At 54.0% G+C, this 16,939-nt stretch overlaps 3 protein-coding genes across 11 annotated transcripts in view; 2 read left to right on the top strand and 1 right to left on the bottom strand.

The window, feature by feature from the left end:
- CREB3L3 (cAMP responsive element binding protein 3 like 3) overlaps nucleotides 1-1,759 on the top strand; it is a 41,268-nt gene extending 39,509 nt beyond the window's left edge. For all 3 annotated transcript variants that reach the window (XM_081499741.1, XM_081499740.1, XM_081499739.1), the window contains exons 11-13: nucleotides 372-456; nucleotides 657-753; nucleotides 939-1,759. In XM_081499741.1, coding sequence (XP_081355867.1) covers nucleotides 372-456; nucleotides 657-753; nucleotides 939-1,252 — 496 coding nt within the window. In that variant the 3' untranslated portion in view covers nucleotides 1,253-1,759. The remainder of the gene's footprint in view (nucleotides 1-371; nucleotides 457-656; nucleotides 754-938) is intronic.
- Nucleotides 1,760-2,494: 735 nt separating this feature from the next.
- On the bottom strand, nucleotides 2,495-10,800 carry SIRT6 (sirtuin 6). Of its 5 annotated transcripts, XM_081499734.1 has the most exons (9): nucleotides 10,723-10,800; nucleotides 6,961-7,088; nucleotides 5,376-5,558; nucleotides 5,006-5,065; nucleotides 4,376-4,471; nucleotides 4,219-4,299; nucleotides 3,488-3,611; nucleotides 3,292-3,402; nucleotides 2,495-3,002 (listed from the first exon to the last, which is right to left on the bottom strand). In XM_081499734.1, the coding sequence occupies exons 1-9, from the start codon at nucleotides 10,786-10,788 to the stop codon at nucleotides 2,799-2,801; spliced, it is 1,053 nt and encodes a 350-aa protein (XP_081355860.1). In that variant the 5' UTR covers nucleotides 10,789-10,800; the 3' UTR covers nucleotides 2,495-2,798. The 5 variants fall into 5 exon arrangements, with proteins under 5 accessions (XP_081355860.1, XP_081355859.1, XP_081355861.1 ...); XM_081499733.1 differs by lacking the exon at nucleotides 2,495-3,002 and having other exon boundaries at nucleotides 3,014-3,402; XM_081499735.1 differs by lacking the exon at nucleotides 2,495-3,002 and having other exon boundaries at nucleotides 3,014-3,402; nucleotides 5,396-5,558.
- A 131-nt stretch (nucleotides 10,801-10,931) lies between these two features.
- The window catches only part of ANKRD24 (ankyrin repeat domain 24), a 29,902-nt gene continuing 23,894 nt past the window's right edge, over nucleotides 10,932-16,939 (top strand). For 2 of the 3 annotated variants that reach the window (XM_081499731.1, XM_081499729.1), the window contains exons 1-2: nucleotides 10,932-12,041; nucleotides 14,200-14,271. In XM_081499731.1, the coding sequence (XP_081355857.1) occupies nucleotides 14,236-14,271 (36 nt within the window). In that variant the 5' untranslated portion in view covers nucleotides 10,932-12,041; nucleotides 14,200-14,235. Of the gene's footprint in view, nucleotides 12,042-12,259; nucleotides 12,337-14,199; nucleotides 14,272-16,939 lie in introns of those variants that run through there. The other variant, XM_081499728.1, reaches the window with a different exon arrangement.

The raw sequence follows: 16,939 nt of genomic DNA, 5'->3' as shown, positions 1-16,939 counted from the left end.
GGCAGCAGTGAGGACTCAGGCTTTTACCCCAAGGGAGCTGGGAACCTGGAGGGCTGGGAGTTGAATCACATTTGAAAAGTGTGGAGCATGAACTCTAGAGGGGGCACAAGAGGCTTGGGGGGACCAGAGGTGGGGGCTGGTGTCCAGGTGAGAGATGATGGCAACCTGGATGGAGGAGGCTGGGTGTCAGAAAAGTGGGTGAGATGTTCAGTAGAGATTTATTGAGGGAGCTTCTGGGACTTTTAGTAGCAGTAGGGCCTTGAGAGGTGGATAGGATTCAGACCTCAGCCAGGCTGGGAGATCCTACAAATGGAACGGGAGCCAGGTTAAAGCCATGTAGGGCTCAGCCAAGGCTTCCCATTTCCACTAAGGTCTCTCTTGGAGCAGCTGAAGAAACTCCAGGCCATTGTGGTCCAGTCCACCAGCAAATCGGCGCAGACAGGCACCTGCATAGCAGTGAGTCCTGACCCCCAGCTCTGAGTTGGGGGGTGTCCTCAACCTTGGCAGAGGGACCTGTGGGGGAGGAAAGCATGAGTAGGAGCAGAGCCCTGAGTGCCGAGTCAAGCACGATCTAGTCTTCTGGGCCTCTGTTTTCCTGCTTAAGTGTGCTCAGGGGTTGGGGAGGGATGGGGTGACCCCGCCCACATCTCCACCAGGTCCTGCTCTTCTCCTTCGCCCTCATCGTCCTCCCCTCCATCAGCCCTTTTGCCTCCAACAAAGCTGAGAGTCCCGGAGACTTCGCACCTGTGCGAGGTAGGTGGACTTGGGTTTGCTCTTCCTTCAAGACCCCTCTGGGGCACATTCCCCTTGGCTCCCTAGTCCCCACTGGGGGAGGGGAAGGGACCCCCTTGCAAGTGCTCCCTGAGGCTGGGGTCTAAGGAAAGAAGGGAACAGGCCCTCAGGCCATCCCTCATGACCCTCCCCCACCCCTTGCTCAGTTTTCTCCAGAACTCTACACAATGATGCTGCATCCCGGGTGGCTCCCGACGCTGCACCAGGCTCCGAGGCCCCCGGACCCAGGCCCAACACTGGCGCACTTCAGGAAAGGTCTCCAGGCAGCCCTCCAGGGGAATGGGAAACCCAGGACGCACGTGCTCTGGACAACTCGACAGAGGATCTGGACAATGCAACTCTGGTCCAGGGCAACTCCGTGAAGGAACTGGACCGGGCCACCCTACTGGACTGTGCCCCGCCTGAACCAGCAGTCAGCCCAGGCCGCGTGGGGCTGGAGGCAGCAGGGGGGGAGCTGTGAGCACTATGGGTCCCTGCCCGCCTCTGCACCCTGGCCCCTCTACTCAGGGGTGCTTCAATAGGTGCTGTAGTGGACAGGGACAGGCATGGAGATCCGAGGTGAGAGAGAGATCCTGGAGAAGGTATCAGAATGGAAATGCACAGATACACAGCTACAGAACCAGGGACCCAGGTACATGCAGAAACTGATTCTCAGACACAGACCATAAGGCCACAAAACCTGAGAAATCTACATGCAGACCCAGGTGCAGAAGGAAACAGGAACACACACACAGACTGATCCCCAACCTAGACAGATCAATACACACCAGGCCTCAATAACTACCCCCCCCCGACCCTGGGGACTCCTCCCTGCCCCCTCGCACACACGGAGGAGAAAGCAGCCAAGTCTGCAGGGACCCTGGCCCCAGAGCTCGGGACGAGCCCTAAACTTTGGCGCTGCCATGAGCCACAACCTTTTCCTTTTTTTAGACTGCCGTGATCCTTAATAAAGTATCTTGGCAGAACACGGCTGGCGTGGAGGTGGAGTGGGGTGGGGGATAATTAGAGTCTGGGGCTCCCCAATCCACAGAAGGAAGGACTGGGCCAGCCGAAGATAGAGGAGTGACGTAGGGGAGGACCTGGACCCCAGGGCTGGAGCGGCGACGAGAGGCGCCAGGGTTGCCTTCAGCACCTTGGAGAGCGGCGGCTGATGGAGGGCAGGGCGCGCCAGGAGCGCGAGGTTCAGGCGGCTCTGGCCCCTCCCCGCCCCGCCCCAGACCCTTCAAGGGAGTCCGCGGCAGGCCTGGGGCAGCTGCTTTCCTGGGGGTCTAGGCCGCCCACCCGGCTCGTCTTATGGATGAGGAGACTGAAGCGTCGGGAATGAAGGGACTCGCCCAAGGTCACAGCTGCACCCACGCTCTTACTTTAGAGTTACACCCGGACCCCTGCCAGCTTTGCCCAGGTGCGGGGATGTGGCGTCGGCTGGGGGAATTTGCAATCGCGATTAGAAGATGCGGCCTCGCTCCTCGAAGGGCTCACAGCCTAGTAGCAGACGCCACGTATTAAAGAATCACAGAAATAATATTTACAAATGGAGGACTCAAGGAATGTCAACAGCTGGTAAGGCCCTCCTTCACCGCCAGGCCTGGACTGCACCAATGTCCCAGCGCACACACACACCAGGGGCTGCAGACACCACACAGTCCTACCCCCAGGGATTGGACCCTGGGCAAGGTTGTGGATGGTAAACACAGACTCAAGATGCAAGAAATTCTGCTTTTATTGCATTGAAGGCTTTTCTGGAAGCCTGGAGGAAGTCAGGTGGACCCACTTGTCTCCCTCCAGCCACAAAGGCAGTGTGAGCCTCTGTTTGTCCTGCCATGAAGTTTGGCTCCTAAATGGTGACTGTGTGTCCCCTCCCTCCTAGAGGGGCTGTGAAGGCTGTGTGGGGATAGGCAGGGGCTGGGGAGTGTGAGGGTCCAGGGGGCAGACAGGCTTGATTCCTGTTTAGGCTGGAAATCAGAGAGGGCCTGGTCACGCCTCCCAAGAACACCCTGAGTAAGGGGCTAGAGACGAGGTGGAGCAGGTGCGTGCGGGGTTGTCAGCTCCAAGTTCAGGATCCGGGGCAGAGATGCTCCTTGCCAAGCCCCCTCCATAGGCCCCAAGTTAAAGGGAGGTGCAGTGGACAGCAGGTCTGCCCCTGGGCCTGGAGCCCAGCTCTCAGCACCCTGAGGTCTCCCCCAAAGGACAGAAACGAGTAACAAAGTGAGACCAGTAAGAATAAAGGAAAAGAACCCATGGTTTCTATAAAAAAAAGCCCGCCCTCCCCGGGACCCCTAGTCAGCTAGGAACCACCTCAGTTTTCACTCTTTTGGGAGGCCTGCGAGGGGCAGGGCTGTCTGGCCGCTCCCTTTTGGGGCTGGTGGTTCCGGAGCCATTGTGCTGGGCACAAGGCTCCTGCTTGGGGCTGGCGGGTGCTGGGCTGTTGAGCTGGGTGGAGGCATCCTCCTTGGGCTCCAGCTTGGGGGCAGGTGGGCGTGGCAGGGGCGGCAGTGCCCTCTCCACCACATGGGGGCCGTCCCAGGCAGGGATCTCCAGGCCCAGGTGTTTCATGAGCCGCGTCATGACCTCATCAACATAACCGTGGATTCGCAGGTCTGCGTGGCGGTCCTGTGGAGGCAGGGACCAGTTAGGTGGAGGGAGAAGGCTTGAGGGGGGTCCAGGGGTGATATCAGGGGTAGGCTCCCACACGTACGTGCTTGGTGGGCTGAAGGTTGACAATGACCAGGCGACCTCCACGGCGCTTGGTGGCGAGGGGAAGGTTCCCACTGGGCCGGATTTGCAGGGAGGTGCCCAGTGTGATGGACAGGTCCGCATTCCTGGGGCCAGGAGGCAGGATTCGTCTAAGCCCCTTGGCAAGGGTCTCTGCAGCCTTCCTCTTGCCCCGTGAGGCTGGGGCATGTGGTGGCCAGCACACACACTCCCCGACCCTTGCTCAAACACCATGGGTTCACTGCTCTGCCAACACAACGGAGCCAGTCCCGGGAGACCTGCTCACACAGCACCCACCTCTGCTGGGGGCCCAGGCACAGCCTGCTTCTGACAGACTTCCCTTCTGCTAGGCCACCCCCCAACCCTGTCAACAGAAGTGGAGCTGCTGGTGGAGAGCAGGCCTTCTACATTTGGACTCCTGGGTTCTGATCCTGGTTCAGTCACTTCTGGGCTGGGCAGCCTGGATGGAGGAGTCCAGTTGCTCCAGCCTCAGTTTCCTCCTCTGTGAAATGGGCCTGAGCAGCTCCCACCCTGGTGGGTGGTGAGGATGGTATGTGATGGTTCAATACAAGAGCTATTATGAGCGAAGCGAGGCCCAGACAGGGTGCTGATCACTTCTCTCTGGAATCCTTTCTTGAGGTCCCACGGGGCTGGAGCTGGCTGTATTTCTGCCCCTCTCCTACCCACCCCACCCGGGACCCACTGGGGTCAGACCTGCTGGCCTCGTCGGCCAGGGTGAGGTCCCGGTCAGGCAGGGAATCCTCCCAATCCAGGATGGTGTCTCTCAGCTCCCCCCTGTAGGTAGGGAGGGGTGTCAGCAGGAGACTGGTGGCCTCCCCTGGGGTCCAGGGCATGGGGAGGGGTCACTCACCTGCAGGCCCGAAGCCCCCTGGACTTGGCCACAGTGCAGAGCCGGCCCGTGGGTTTCAGGCCCATGCTGCCCACCACGGTGTCCCGGACATACTGCCTGTGCCGAGGAGGAAAGGGTCGGCTCACCGCCGGTTCCCAGGCACCCACCCTGCAGCCCACCTGGGCAGCTCATGCTTTTTGCACAGGGCTGTTTTCCCAGGAAAGTGTGGGAGCAAAGACCAGAATCTAAACATGAGGTAACAGCTGGCAAACCCAGCAGGGGGTGGGGGTGGGGAAGCAGAGGGGCCCTCCCATGAAAAAGCTGGCCTGGGGACATCCCTGGTAGGTCAGTGGTTTAAAACTCTGTGGAGGGAGCGTGGTCCTGCCAACACCTTGATGTTGGACTTGTAGCTTCCAGACCCATAAGATTATGAATTTCTGTTGTTTTTAAGTTACTCAGGTTTGTGGTTGTTTCGGCAGCTGCAGGAAATGAACACACCTCCCAGGAGGAAGATACACTCCCAGATCCCACCTTGGGAGGGTCACACCCCTGACTCTAGAAGCAGCAGGCTTAGCTCACCAGGATCTTCTGGGGAGCCCGACCTGGGTCATCCATGCCTTGTGTCCCGCCCCCTCCCGCAGTGGCACTCACGTCTTACACTTGACACATTCTTCTACAAACATGTTTCCGTGGAGCTCTGCAAGTTTGTCTCTGTGGGAAGAGAAGGAAGAGGCTCAGTGGAGGAGCAGGATCCCCAGATCCCCAGCCAGCCAAGATCTAGAGGGCCCAGGGCTGGAATCCTCCCAGGACCAGGAAGAGGGGATCCCACCCAACTCTCCAGGTGCGACTAAGAGACCTGACAGCTGAGCGCCAACCCTCCCTGGCTGCCTTGCTGAACTGCCCCAGGGGCCTGGAGAGGGAGGGGCTGCCATCAATGCTCATTTTCTAGATAAGGAAACTGAGGCTCAGGGAGAGGGGTAGCCTGCTCAAGGCAGGGCAAGGGGCTGGACACTGGGGGCACCTGGGGAAACCGGAGCGCACGTGCAGTCCGTCCACGTTCTGGCTGACCAGGAAGCGCAGGAGGCCCACGCGCTCCAGCTGCACCAGTGCCATGTGGGTCTTTGTGGGCTGGGCATTCTCAAAGGTGGTGTCGAACTTGGGGGCCAGGCCCCGCTCCTCCATCGTCCAGACACCATGGGGGCCCCTGTGGTGGCAGGTGGAAGAGACAGAGGGAGTTTAGACATCAAGGAGAGAGAGGACAGAAAAAGAGAGAAACAGGCAGAGAAAAAGTTAGAGAGAGAGAGATTGATACAGACAAAGGAGGTGAGGTAGGAAAAAGGGAGAACGTGGTACATAACAGCCAAAATTAATCATTCAACTCACCCAGCACTTACTGCTGCTGCACTTGGCATGGCCCTGCACTGGGGGATGCTGGGGCCCGAGTGCACCCAGACCCTGCCCTCAGGGAGTCCATGGCCCTGCACTGGGGGTGCTGGGGCCCGAGTGCACCCAGGCCCTGCACTCAGGGAGTCCATGGCCCTGCAGTGGGGGATGCTGGGGCCCTAATGCACCCAGACCCTGTCCTCAGGGAGTCCATGGCCCTGCACTGGGGGATGCTGGGGCCTGAGTGCACCCAGGCCCTGCACTCAAGGAGTTCTCCATCTTGTGGGGAAGAGACACAGGCGGACACAGGCCCTCTAGGGGCCAGGGCAGAGGGAGCAACCCAGGGCTGGGCTGGCCCAGTGGAAGTGGTGAGGGCTCTTTGTGGGACTCTGAGAAGGCTTCCTGGAGGAGGTGGAGCAGTCTCTGAACAGAGAGGAAAGGGCAGGGCTGTTCAGACAGTCTGGGGGCTGCAGGGGCTGAGGTTGGAGAGCTGAACCAAGGATAGGTCGGAAAGGGCTTTGATTTCCAGCCCGAAGTGCTTGGAACTCTGAAGTGTGGCAATGCGGAGCTATGGCAGGTTATGGAAGGGGGATGAGATTCACACCTTAGAATTTTAACACTCCTCCAGACAAGGAATCTGCTCTTCTGCTGTGAGAGTCTGCTGGGGGCCTGAGAGGCCTCAGAAAGAGAATACAAGTGCAATAGGCCTGTCCATCTGGGTAGGGTTGCAAACTTCACACCTACAGGGGCCACTTGGAGGCCACAAGTTTGAGACCCCCACTTTTCAGCAACAAGACTCTTGTCTAACGCAGGCTGCCCAAAGTAGAGGGAAGTTAGACATTATCTGGTCTCACACCCTCACTTACAGGTGAGGAAACTGAGGTCTGGATGGTTTCTATGGTAATAATAGAACCCAATATTTAGCCATGCACAGTGGGCCTGGACAAAAGACTTATGTTTCCCAGCACCACTTGCAACTAGGTATAGACACATGACCAAGTTCTGACCAATGGAAGGCAATGTTGGGTGTGATATAAAGGGACCTACTTTGAAGGAAGGGTCTTACACATCCCCAACACCCTAGGGGACTGATGGGTCACCCTAGACTCAGTGGGAGGGAGGGCAGCAGGATGGGCTTTGATACCTGTTCATCTGGCGAGCTCACAGGGAAAGGTGTGGCAGCCTGGCAGGCACTGGCTCAACTTCCCGCCCTGCCCACTGACCTGAAGTCGGGGATGCCTGAGGCAGTGCTGATGCCTGCGCCTGTGTGGAACACCACATTGGAGGACTGCCAGACGAGCTGTGCCAGCTCCCACACTTTCTGCTCCAACTCCTCGGGGGGGTCAAAGACCTGTTGGGTGAGGAAGAGCAGCAGGGAGTGAAACAGAAGGGAGTGGGGCAGGTGCTAAGTCTCTTTAGTCATGTCTGACTCTCTGCAGTCTGCCAGGCTCCTCTGTCCATGGGGATTCTCCAGGCAAGAATACTGGAGTGGGTTGCCATTTCCTACAAGAATGACAGAGCCACAGTGAGGCAGGAGGTACATTCCCCCGCCCCCTTAACGGTTAACCGATTGGAGACTCATTCCCAGTGCGCCAAAGAAACTCCAAGGTGAGAATAGCAAGACAATTAAGGTAGGACACTGGGCCCTGCCCAGATCACATATTTCTCATTCTCAAAGTCAGGAGACCTCGCCAATCACACGTGGGCAGAAAGGCTCCTTGGAGGTCAAAGGTGAATGATGCCAAAGGATAATCTACCCATGGGCCTTCGTAGTAGAACCCATCTTGGCTAAGAGATGCATGTGCACACATGGGAGGATCCTGAGATATACCAAATATGGACTCTGTACCAGGCAAATCAAAATGATTGGCCAAAGGAAATTCAGGAGAAATGCCCCATAAAAGTGATTTAAACTGCCACAAGAGCACAACTCAGGGACTCTCCCTGAGTCTGCCTGTGTGTCTATCCATATGTATTGTACTCTTTTTCCTCCTAATAAATTCCTCCTAATAAATAGCGTATTTATTCACTACTTTCTGTCTTTGTGGAAACTCTTTCCTGCAAAGCTGAAGGGCCAGGGCCCTTGTCACTGACCACTAATCTAGTGGTTAGGATCTGGTGTCTTCACCACCTTGGTGCAGCCTCAATTTCTGGCTGGGAACCCAAGCCCCACTTCAAGCGGTTTTAGGCCCAGGCCACTCGAGATCAACAAAATGTGACAAAAACTGATTAGAACCAACCAGGTCCAAGATGGTGGAAGATGAGCCTTCCAGGAGACCTTAAACCTCATTATATACTCATTGTAATACACCAGCATGATAAATGACACACCCTCAGGTGCCATGACAGTTCAGAAGGCTAAAACGTGGGTGGTGGCCCAATACCTGGAAATCCCCACCCCTTCCCTGAAATAATTGGAATAATCCTCCCATTCACTAGCCTATGAAATTATCCAGCCCCTAAAAACTAACCACACCATATTTCAGAACCTCTCACCTGCTGAGATGGCCCACACCCTGTCTGTGAAGTGTTTCTCCCAAGGCTGTTCTCACCTTTTGAGACAGACTGCATTCTGTCTGCGGAGAGTGTTTCTAAAAAATCCACTTCTTACCTATCACTCTGGGGCTTCCTAGGTGGCACTAGTGGTAAAGAACCCATCTGCCAATGCAGGAGACCTAAGAGACACGGGTTCAATCCCCGGGTTGGAAAGATCCCCTGAGGAAGAAAATGGCAATCCACTCTAGTATTCTTGCCTGGAGAATCCCATGGACAGAGGAGCCTGGCGGGCTACGGCCCACAGGGTCACAAAGAGTCAGAAACAACTGAAGCGACTTAACATGCATGCACGCACATATCTCTGTCTCTCACTGAATTCTTTCTGCAGTGAGACATAAAGAAACTGAGCTTCATTAAGTCCTAAGACAAGGGTGTGATCTCAACTGAACCGTGGGTTCAAGTCCCACTCCGAGTTGCATGGTTTCAGGAAGAGTTGAAACATGTCCCACAGTGGGCAAGGCCATAAGCCACAGACTGCCTTGCCCAGGAGGAGGGGAATGGGTAGGAAAAGGCAGCTTGTCATCACGTCCTTTCTCTGCCCACAGCCCTCCAGGGCTCCCACCTACCTCTCTTGATGGAAAAACCCAAGTCCCCACCAAGGCCCACAAGGCTCTGCAGGACCTGCCCCATCCCTGCTCTCCCCTCCTCCCTCTCTCCCCCTCGTTCACTCCACACAGGCCTCCTTGATGTTCCTCCAACACACCAGGCACACTTCAGCCTCAGGGCTTTGCAGAAGCAAAGCCCTCCACCTGGAATGTCCTTTGCCCAGACACCTACATGACTCCCCTTGCACTTCCTCTCCATCTTGGCTCAAAAACTATCTCATTTGCACACTCATGTTCACAGTAGCATTATTCACAGTAGCTAAATATGGGAGCAACCCCAGTGTCAATTAACAGATGAATGGATACTAACAAATGTGGTCTACACGTACAATCAACCCTTAATATTCATTGGAAGGACCGATACTGAAGCTGAAGCTCCAATACTTTGGCTACCTGATGCGAAGAGCCAACTCATTAGAAAAGACCCTGATGCTGGGAAAGATTGAAGGCAGGAGGAGAAGGGGATGACAGAGGATGAGATGGTTGGATGGCATCACCAACTCAATGGCCATGAGTTTGAGCAAACTCCAAGAGATAGTGAAGGACAGGGAAGGCTGGCATGCTGCAGTCCATGGGATCGCAAAGAGTTGGACACAACTGAGTGACTGAAGAACAACACATACAATGGAATAGTATTCAGCCTTAAAAAGGAAGAAAATTTGGACACATTATACAATACAGATGAAACCTGAGGACATCATGCTCAGTGAAATCCGACAGACACAAAAACACAAATACTGTATGATTTCACTTATGTGAGGTCCCAAGAGAAGTCAGATACATAGAGAAAGTAGATGGTGGGTCCCGGGGCTGGGACAGGGTATGGAGAGTCACTGTTTAATGGAGACAGAGTTTTAGTTTGGGAAGAGGAGAAAGTTCTGTAAATGGATGGTGGTGATGGTTGCATAACATTAAATGTATTTCATACTCCTGAGTTATCTTAGTGATGGCTATCACCAGCCACCTACTTTTCAATGCAGCCCCCAGCTCTCATCATCTGCTTTACCTTTCTGCATAGCGCTGACCACTATCTGACTCCTTACATTTATTTGCTGCTCATCTGTCTCCCAGCTGAAATGAGGGGGCTTGGCCTGTCTGGTTCCCCATGTGGTCCCAGGGTGAATGACATCGGTGCACCATAGGTGTTTAATGAATGTTTGTGGGATAAAGTGAAAAAACTGGCAGGAGAGAAGAGTGGGGCTTCACACCATCTGAGAGCTCGTGAATGCCTGACTCAGAAGGAACAGACCAACCTTTGTGGGAGGGGGCAAGCTTCTCTCCAGTTTACAGGAGGGAAAGAGACCCAGAACGAAGGGATCCCGCCAAGGTCTCAGTGCATGGCGGGGAGTTCTCTCAGCGAGGCTGGAGGGGTCTAATTTCCATCCTCCAGATTCCTCCTCAACTAAAAATCCTCATCAGCCTCAGGATAGTGTCAGCTCCTCAACTTGGCACTTGGGCCCACTGGGGCCCATCCTGCCCCAGTTTTGGAGACCTCTCTGGCCAAATCTGCCCTCCAAGTTTGTTTATTGCTACCTCCCGCCTTTGCCCCGGTGCCTTCCTCCTGGAACTACATCCCTTGTTCCATCAGAACTTCAGAACTTCAGTGGGTCCTATCCTCCGTCCCTAGCCAGACCGACCCGGAGCTGGGCGTGGTCGCATCCCCAGGCGCACTGGGTCGTCACTTCCCGCCCCCTCCTCACTGGGAAGTCCCTCCCATTGTCTAACCTCAGTGTCTCCTGATATTCCCACAATGCCCCGCTGCCAGCTGGTCCCGCCCAGCCCACGGCCTTGACGGCGGCCGTCGGGACCCCCAGCCGCGCTCACCTCCGGGAGACCGCACTTGCCCTTGTCCGCATACGGCGAAAGCCCCGCCGCGTAATTCACCGACATCCTCGCTGCACCAACGGGAACAATAAAGTTTCCCTTGTTGCGGCCGCTTCCGCCGGAAATAGGGTGGGACGAGGAAGAAGGAGGAGCCGCGTTCTCATCTTTCGTACCTGGCCGCTCCTCCCAAGGCGCATGCGCCAAGCACTGTCGCCGCAGTTGCCATATTAACTGCTGGCAATGGCTCGCCGGGTTCTTATGCGCTGGTCGTGTGGGGTGGGGGCCTGGGAAAGGGCTGTTCAGTGACCCGGGCTGGAAACTAGGGGACTGCCCACGTGAGAGTTCTCCAGTCACCTGTAAAATGAAGGGCGCAAGCGATCGGTTCCTTCTTTCCCCTTTTTGAAAACGAGTAAACTGACGCCCACTTCCCTCCCCGCATCGCCCAGTCCCAGGACAGAGCCTGAGAGGGGAAACCCAAACTCCTGCTTCCAACTCAAGGTTCTTCCCCCTGCATATTTCAGAAGTTTATAAATATACAAATTCAGGGTTCCTGTGCATGTGTGCTGGGGTCAGTAGGCAATTTGGATCCTCACTAGGGAGGCTCACGGACGCCGTTCCAAGTTACCTGAACGTTATCCAGATGTGTGATACTCACTCAGCAAGACAAGTCCTGACCGCATCAAGAGGCTGGAGAAACTGCTTATGTCCTTGGAGAGGAGGCTTGAGGACTCATTCAGGAAATGTATTGAGCACCTACAGTGTGCTGGGGAGACGCTGGAGACCACAGGCCGCCCCCTGTGACGGGGCAATGGTGACTTAGTGTGTAATGAGGGCCCTGGGCAATGAAGGAGCTCAGAGGAGGCGCCTGACCCAGCCTGGGGGCAACCAGGAAGGCTTCCTGGAGAAGGAGTGTTGCGGCAACGATCTGAACAGTGAGTACCAGCGAGAATCAGCCAGTTGGAGGTGACAGGAGGTACAGAAAGAAGGCTCCTGGCAGAGGAACTGCAAGTACAAAGGCTGAGAGGAGAGAAAGAAGGTGGCTCATTCCAGAAACTGAAATCAGTCCAGCAATGTTAGGGAAGAACCTCCGTGTCTTCCCGCCAGAGCCCCTTGGCCAACAGACAGCCCCACTGCCACCCTGTCTCCTCCCTCTGCTCATCCTCGGGCCCCCTGGCGCAGCTGCCTGCTCAGAGCTGATCAGGTGTCAGGGCTGAGCGCTGGGAGCTGCGGGTGCAAGCTGGTGGCCCGGCTGGGAGCAGGTAACCAGAACCAGCAGTGGACACGGTGACCTACTGCTGGCAGCGCTGGAACTGCAGGAGGTAGGAGGAAAGGAGGTGAGGGAGGCCCAGGATGGAGGCTCCCCTAAGGGCCTCAGGCTCCTTGCCCCCCAAGTCCTGGCAGGTGGGAGAAAGGAAAGGCCAGTGTGTGTCCCAGCCATGCTGAGGCACTATCTCACACACACACGCGCGCGCGCTGATTCATGCGTGCACCTCTTACTTCTTTGTCTAGGATTCGTACCCTCTCTTCCTGCTGCTGCAGCTCAATGTCCTGCCTGGCCAGCAGGCCCTGTGGATATATCATCACCTCTTCCAGGAAGCAGCTCCCTAGATGAGGGTACTTTCCCCTCCCCCAAGCCTGCAGATTCCCTCCTGCCCAGACAACCTGTGGACTCCTCTCTTGGGTGTCAGTTACACCCTGCTGTAGGTGTGATTGAGTCTGTTAGACAAGGGTAAAGAAAGATGGTGGTGGGTGAATGTATACATTGATGAATGGGGTAATTTGAAGGGGTGAATGAATGGATGGGCAGTAGATGGATGGGAGGGTGGATGGATGGGTGGGTAGATGGTAGGTGGGTGTTGGCTGGATGGATGGGTGGATAGTTGAGGTGGATAGATGGATAGATGAGTGGCTGGGTGGGTGGATAGGCAGCTGGATGGTGGGTGTGTGGTGGATGAAGCATGGTTAAAAGGTGCATGGAGAACCATAAAAAGATGAGTTGGGCGGATGGGTGGTGGCCAGTGGGTGGTTGGATGGATGATTGCATGGGTGATTGGATGGTGGGTGGATGAACAAGTAGATGGGTGGATGTTGGATGGGTGGGTGGGTCAATGGTAGGTGGATGGATGGATAGGTGAGCGAGTGAGTGGATAAGCAGGTGCGTGGATGGTGGATGGAGCATGGTTGAGGGTGCATGAAGAACCGTGAAAAGATGAGTTGGGTGGATGAGTGGATGGGTGGTGGCCAGTGAGTGGTTGCATAGATGAATGAATGAGTGAGTGGATGGATGGGTGGGTGGATGGCGAGTGGATGGATGGATAGGTGAGTAGGTAGGTGGGTGGGTAGGCAGGTGGATGATGGGTGGGTGGTGGATAAAGCACAGTTGAAGATTGCACAGAGAACTATGAGAACATGAGTGGGATGGGTGGTGGACAGTAGGTGAATGTAGAAATGCTTGGTGGGAGGATGGGTGCATAGGTGAGAGAATGGGTGGAAGGAAGGTTTGGAGAATTCATGGGCAGGTGGGCAGGTGAAAGGACAGGTGAAGGATACACCTTTACAGCAATCCCACTCTGATATAGGAAGGAATTCCTAGCCAGACACCCAGCAAGACACCCCCTTGAGATCGCTGCCTGACCTCTGTACCTGCAGGTGCACAAAACACAGAACAAGCTAAGCTGGACAGACATGCGTGCACAGACATACCTTGTGTTGAGCTGTGCACACACATGCATGGAGCCATCAATCACTCTAGACCTCCGCCCACCTTGGGTGACTCCCCTCTGTGCTCTTAGTCACTCAGGACCCAGGCTGGTGTAAAGGGTTTAGTCTCAAGGATGTTCTCTCTGACTTCCCAAAGAACATGCTCTGTACTAAGAGGCCTCAACTCTGTGCCTGGCCCCTCAGGACCCCCTAAGTATTCAGGAAAACAGAACCAGTCCAGACACTTCTAGCCTTTGGAGCCAAGGATGGAGCAGAAGAAGAGCTGAGGGAACCCAATTTGGGAGTTAGAGTTCTGCACATTAGTAAGAGGCAAAGCTGATCAGAACACTACGGGATTTTGGAACTAGGCTGGGAAAGATGAATAGGAGTTCACCAGAGGAGGGGTGGGGACAAGACAGACATAACTGTACAGATAAAAGCTTGAAGACCAGAAAAAGCTTGTATCTACTTGGGCAACAGGGAAAACTGGTGGGATGAATTTACTGAGCACCTACTGCTTGCCAGGCTCTATGTTAGAGACGTCATGGGAAACCAGAGGGAATTATCTCCTGCATTTTAAGGAAGAGGGATGTGAAACTCGGAGAGGGGAAGTGACCTGATGAAGGACACACAGCAGTTAGAAGATGGGATAGGTCTGTGACCTGCTCTAAGGGCTGGGATGGCCTGGGGAGGAGGAAGTGGCACTTTTGAGGAGTGGGAGGCAGATGACCCACCTGCCCCCAGAACTGACGTCCCTCACCTCCTGGCTTTTCTCAGGAGGCCTGGGGAGAGGAGAAACGTCATACGCTAGCTATGAAGACCCTTCGGGCACGATTTAAGAAGACAGAGGTGAGTCTGAGACCACTGAGATGCCCGCTGTCTCTCAACTTCAGACTCCTGTCCCCCAGGACCTGGCTGAAGATCCACTGGGCCTTTGCACCACAAGCTCCTCCCTGGTTCCCTACCAGCCGTTCAAGTTTACCATTTTATCCTCGGGCCACCTCTCCCGTTTCTCTCTACTGCCCCCTGCTGCCCTCATCTCCACACTGCCTCCTGCTCAAGCTTTCCAGCCACCGTCCCTTTGCCCCGGCCGTTCCCTCCCTCTGGCCTTTTCCTGTACTGCTCCCCATCAAATCCTCCCCACCCTTCACAGTTTGGCTCCAAGAACATTTCTTCTGGAAGATCTCTACTCCCAGCTACAGTGAGCATTGGCTCTTCTGGGGTCTCACTTTCTCAGGGATCCTGATTTCTTGCTGTTGAATATTCAGCAAATACTTGTATCTAGTGCTGTTCTAGGCACAAAGGCAACAGCAGTAAACAGGGCAAACAGAAACCCCTGCCCTCGTGGAGCTGACAGCCACGTGTGGGTGATGGATGCTGTTAGTAAACAAGATAAATAAGTGAAAAGGCATGCTTTGTACCAGCCAGACAAAGAAAGTAAAGAAAGGGAATTTGAAGCATCCAAGAGAGTGGAGATGGTTGCAGTTTTAAAGCAGATTGTCAGGGAACTTCCCTAGTGGTTGAGCAGCTAAGACTTCACGCTCCCAGTGCAGGGGGCCTGGGTTCAACTCCTGGTCAGGAAACTAGATCCCGCATGCTGCAGCTAAGAGTTTGCATGCCGCAATGAAGATCGAAGATACTGAGTCCCACAGCTAAGACCCAGCACAGCCAAAGAAAAAAATAATAATAATAAATGATAAATAAATTGCCAAAATAAATAAATAGTAAAATAATAATAATAAATAAATATTTAAAAAATGAAGCAGGTTGTCAGGAAAGGCCCCACCAAGAAGCTGATACAAGAGCAAAGATCAGAGGGGAAAGGAGGAGGAAACTGTGTGTGTATTTGAAGGACTTGCATTACAGGCAGAGGGAACAGCCAGTGCAAAGGCCCTGAGGCAGGATCCAATTGGCATCCCTTGCAGCACTATTATGGACTATGAACTTCCTCAGTCATCCCTACTCCCTCCTAACCCTCCTCTCCCTAGTCCCTGCCAGGGTGGAGGGCAGTCCAGGGCAGAGTGACAGAAGCTGAGTGAGAATTCACACACAGTCAGGCAACCAGCCTTCCTGAGCACTGGTCTTTGTGGCTGCCCTCTGTCAGGCTAAACTCCGCAATTACAGCACAAAGAAACTGAGTTCCAAAGAGGCTAACTTGGCTTTCTTGTCACAGAGCAAAGCAGCAACAGGGAGATTCAAGCCCACACGTGCCTGACTTCAGAGCCTTTAGTCTTTCTACTGTGACGGGGCCTCCCCATCTGCCAGGTGTGGCTCCAGGCAATCTGGGAGGCTACCTGGAGGAGGTGGTGCTGAAGCAGAGCCTCGAAAAACAGGGAAGATTCAGACAAGTGAAAACACATAGCGGGCGAGGGGGAGGGGAGGTGCATATGGACAAGTATGGGCAAAAGTTTGGAGGCTGGGCTGAACCTGTTTGATACAGAGGCATTATGGGATGATGAAGAAGTTCTTTTGGCTGGAGCAGAGAATGTCAAAAACCAGGCAGAGGAACATGCCAGTTGTTGTTCAGTTGCTCAGTTGTGACCGACTCTTTGCAACCCCATGGACTGCAGCATGCCAGGCCTCCCTATCCTTCACTTTCTCCCAGAGTTTGCTTAAACTCTTGTCCATTGAGTCGATGATGTCATCCAACCATCTCATCCTCTGTCGTCCCCTTCTCCTCCTGCCCTCAGCCTTTCCCAGCATCAGGGTCTTTTCCAGTGAGTCAGCTCTTCACATCATGTGGCCAAAGTATTGGAGCTTCAGCTTCATCATAAGTCCTTTCAGTGAATATTCAGGGTTGATTTGCTTTAGGATTGACTGGTTCAGTCTTGCTGTCTAAGGGACTCTCAAGAGTCTTCTCCAGCACCCCATTTCAAAACCATCAGTTCTTCAGTGCATAGTCTTCTTTATGGTCCAACCCTCACATCTGTACATGACTACTGGGAAAACCATAGTTTTGACTATATGGACCTTTGTCGGCAAAGTGACATAAAAAAATGGGGCAGAGGAAAAAGCCTGGTTTTATTTGTTCATTCATTCATTCATTTACTTAGGCCGTGCTTTGAAACTTGGCAGGAGCTCAGTTCCCTGGCCAGGGGCTGACTGAACCTGTACCCCTGTAGAGGAAACTCAGAGCAGGGAATTCTGCCCTCCCAACCAATTCTTAAATGTATTTTTGTTATTTATCAATTTTAACATTCCTTCATTTTATTTATTTAACTTAAAATTTAAATTTCATGTTGTTGAATTTATTTTTGTTTGTTTCATCCTATTTTTGTTTTTATTTTCAAACATTATAAGGAACTTTCCAGGTGCTTTGCAGACATCAGCCTATTTAATCCTCATAACAATCATGTGGGATGAGAGCTTTTATTATCTCCACTATATAAATGAGTAAAGGATGCCCAGAGAGGTTAAGGAACTTGCCCAAGGTCACACAGCTAGCAAATGAGAGGCCTGCCTTCTCCCTGGCTGTGTTACTAAGATCAGGATAGGTTCTTGACTGTGAGGAAAGTGC

The sequence above is a fragment of the Giraffa tippelskirchi genome, chromosome 6 (assembly GCF_054371585.1).
Source record: "Giraffa tippelskirchi isolate mGirTip1 chromosome 6, T2T-mGirTip1v1.2.pri, whole genome shotgun sequence".
Lineage (NCBI taxonomy): Eukaryota > Metazoa > Chordata > Mammalia > Artiodactyla > Giraffidae > Giraffa > Giraffa tippelskirchi.
Note: the sequence above shows the minus strand (reverse complement) of the source record. Positions and strands in the feature narration are given on the sequence as shown.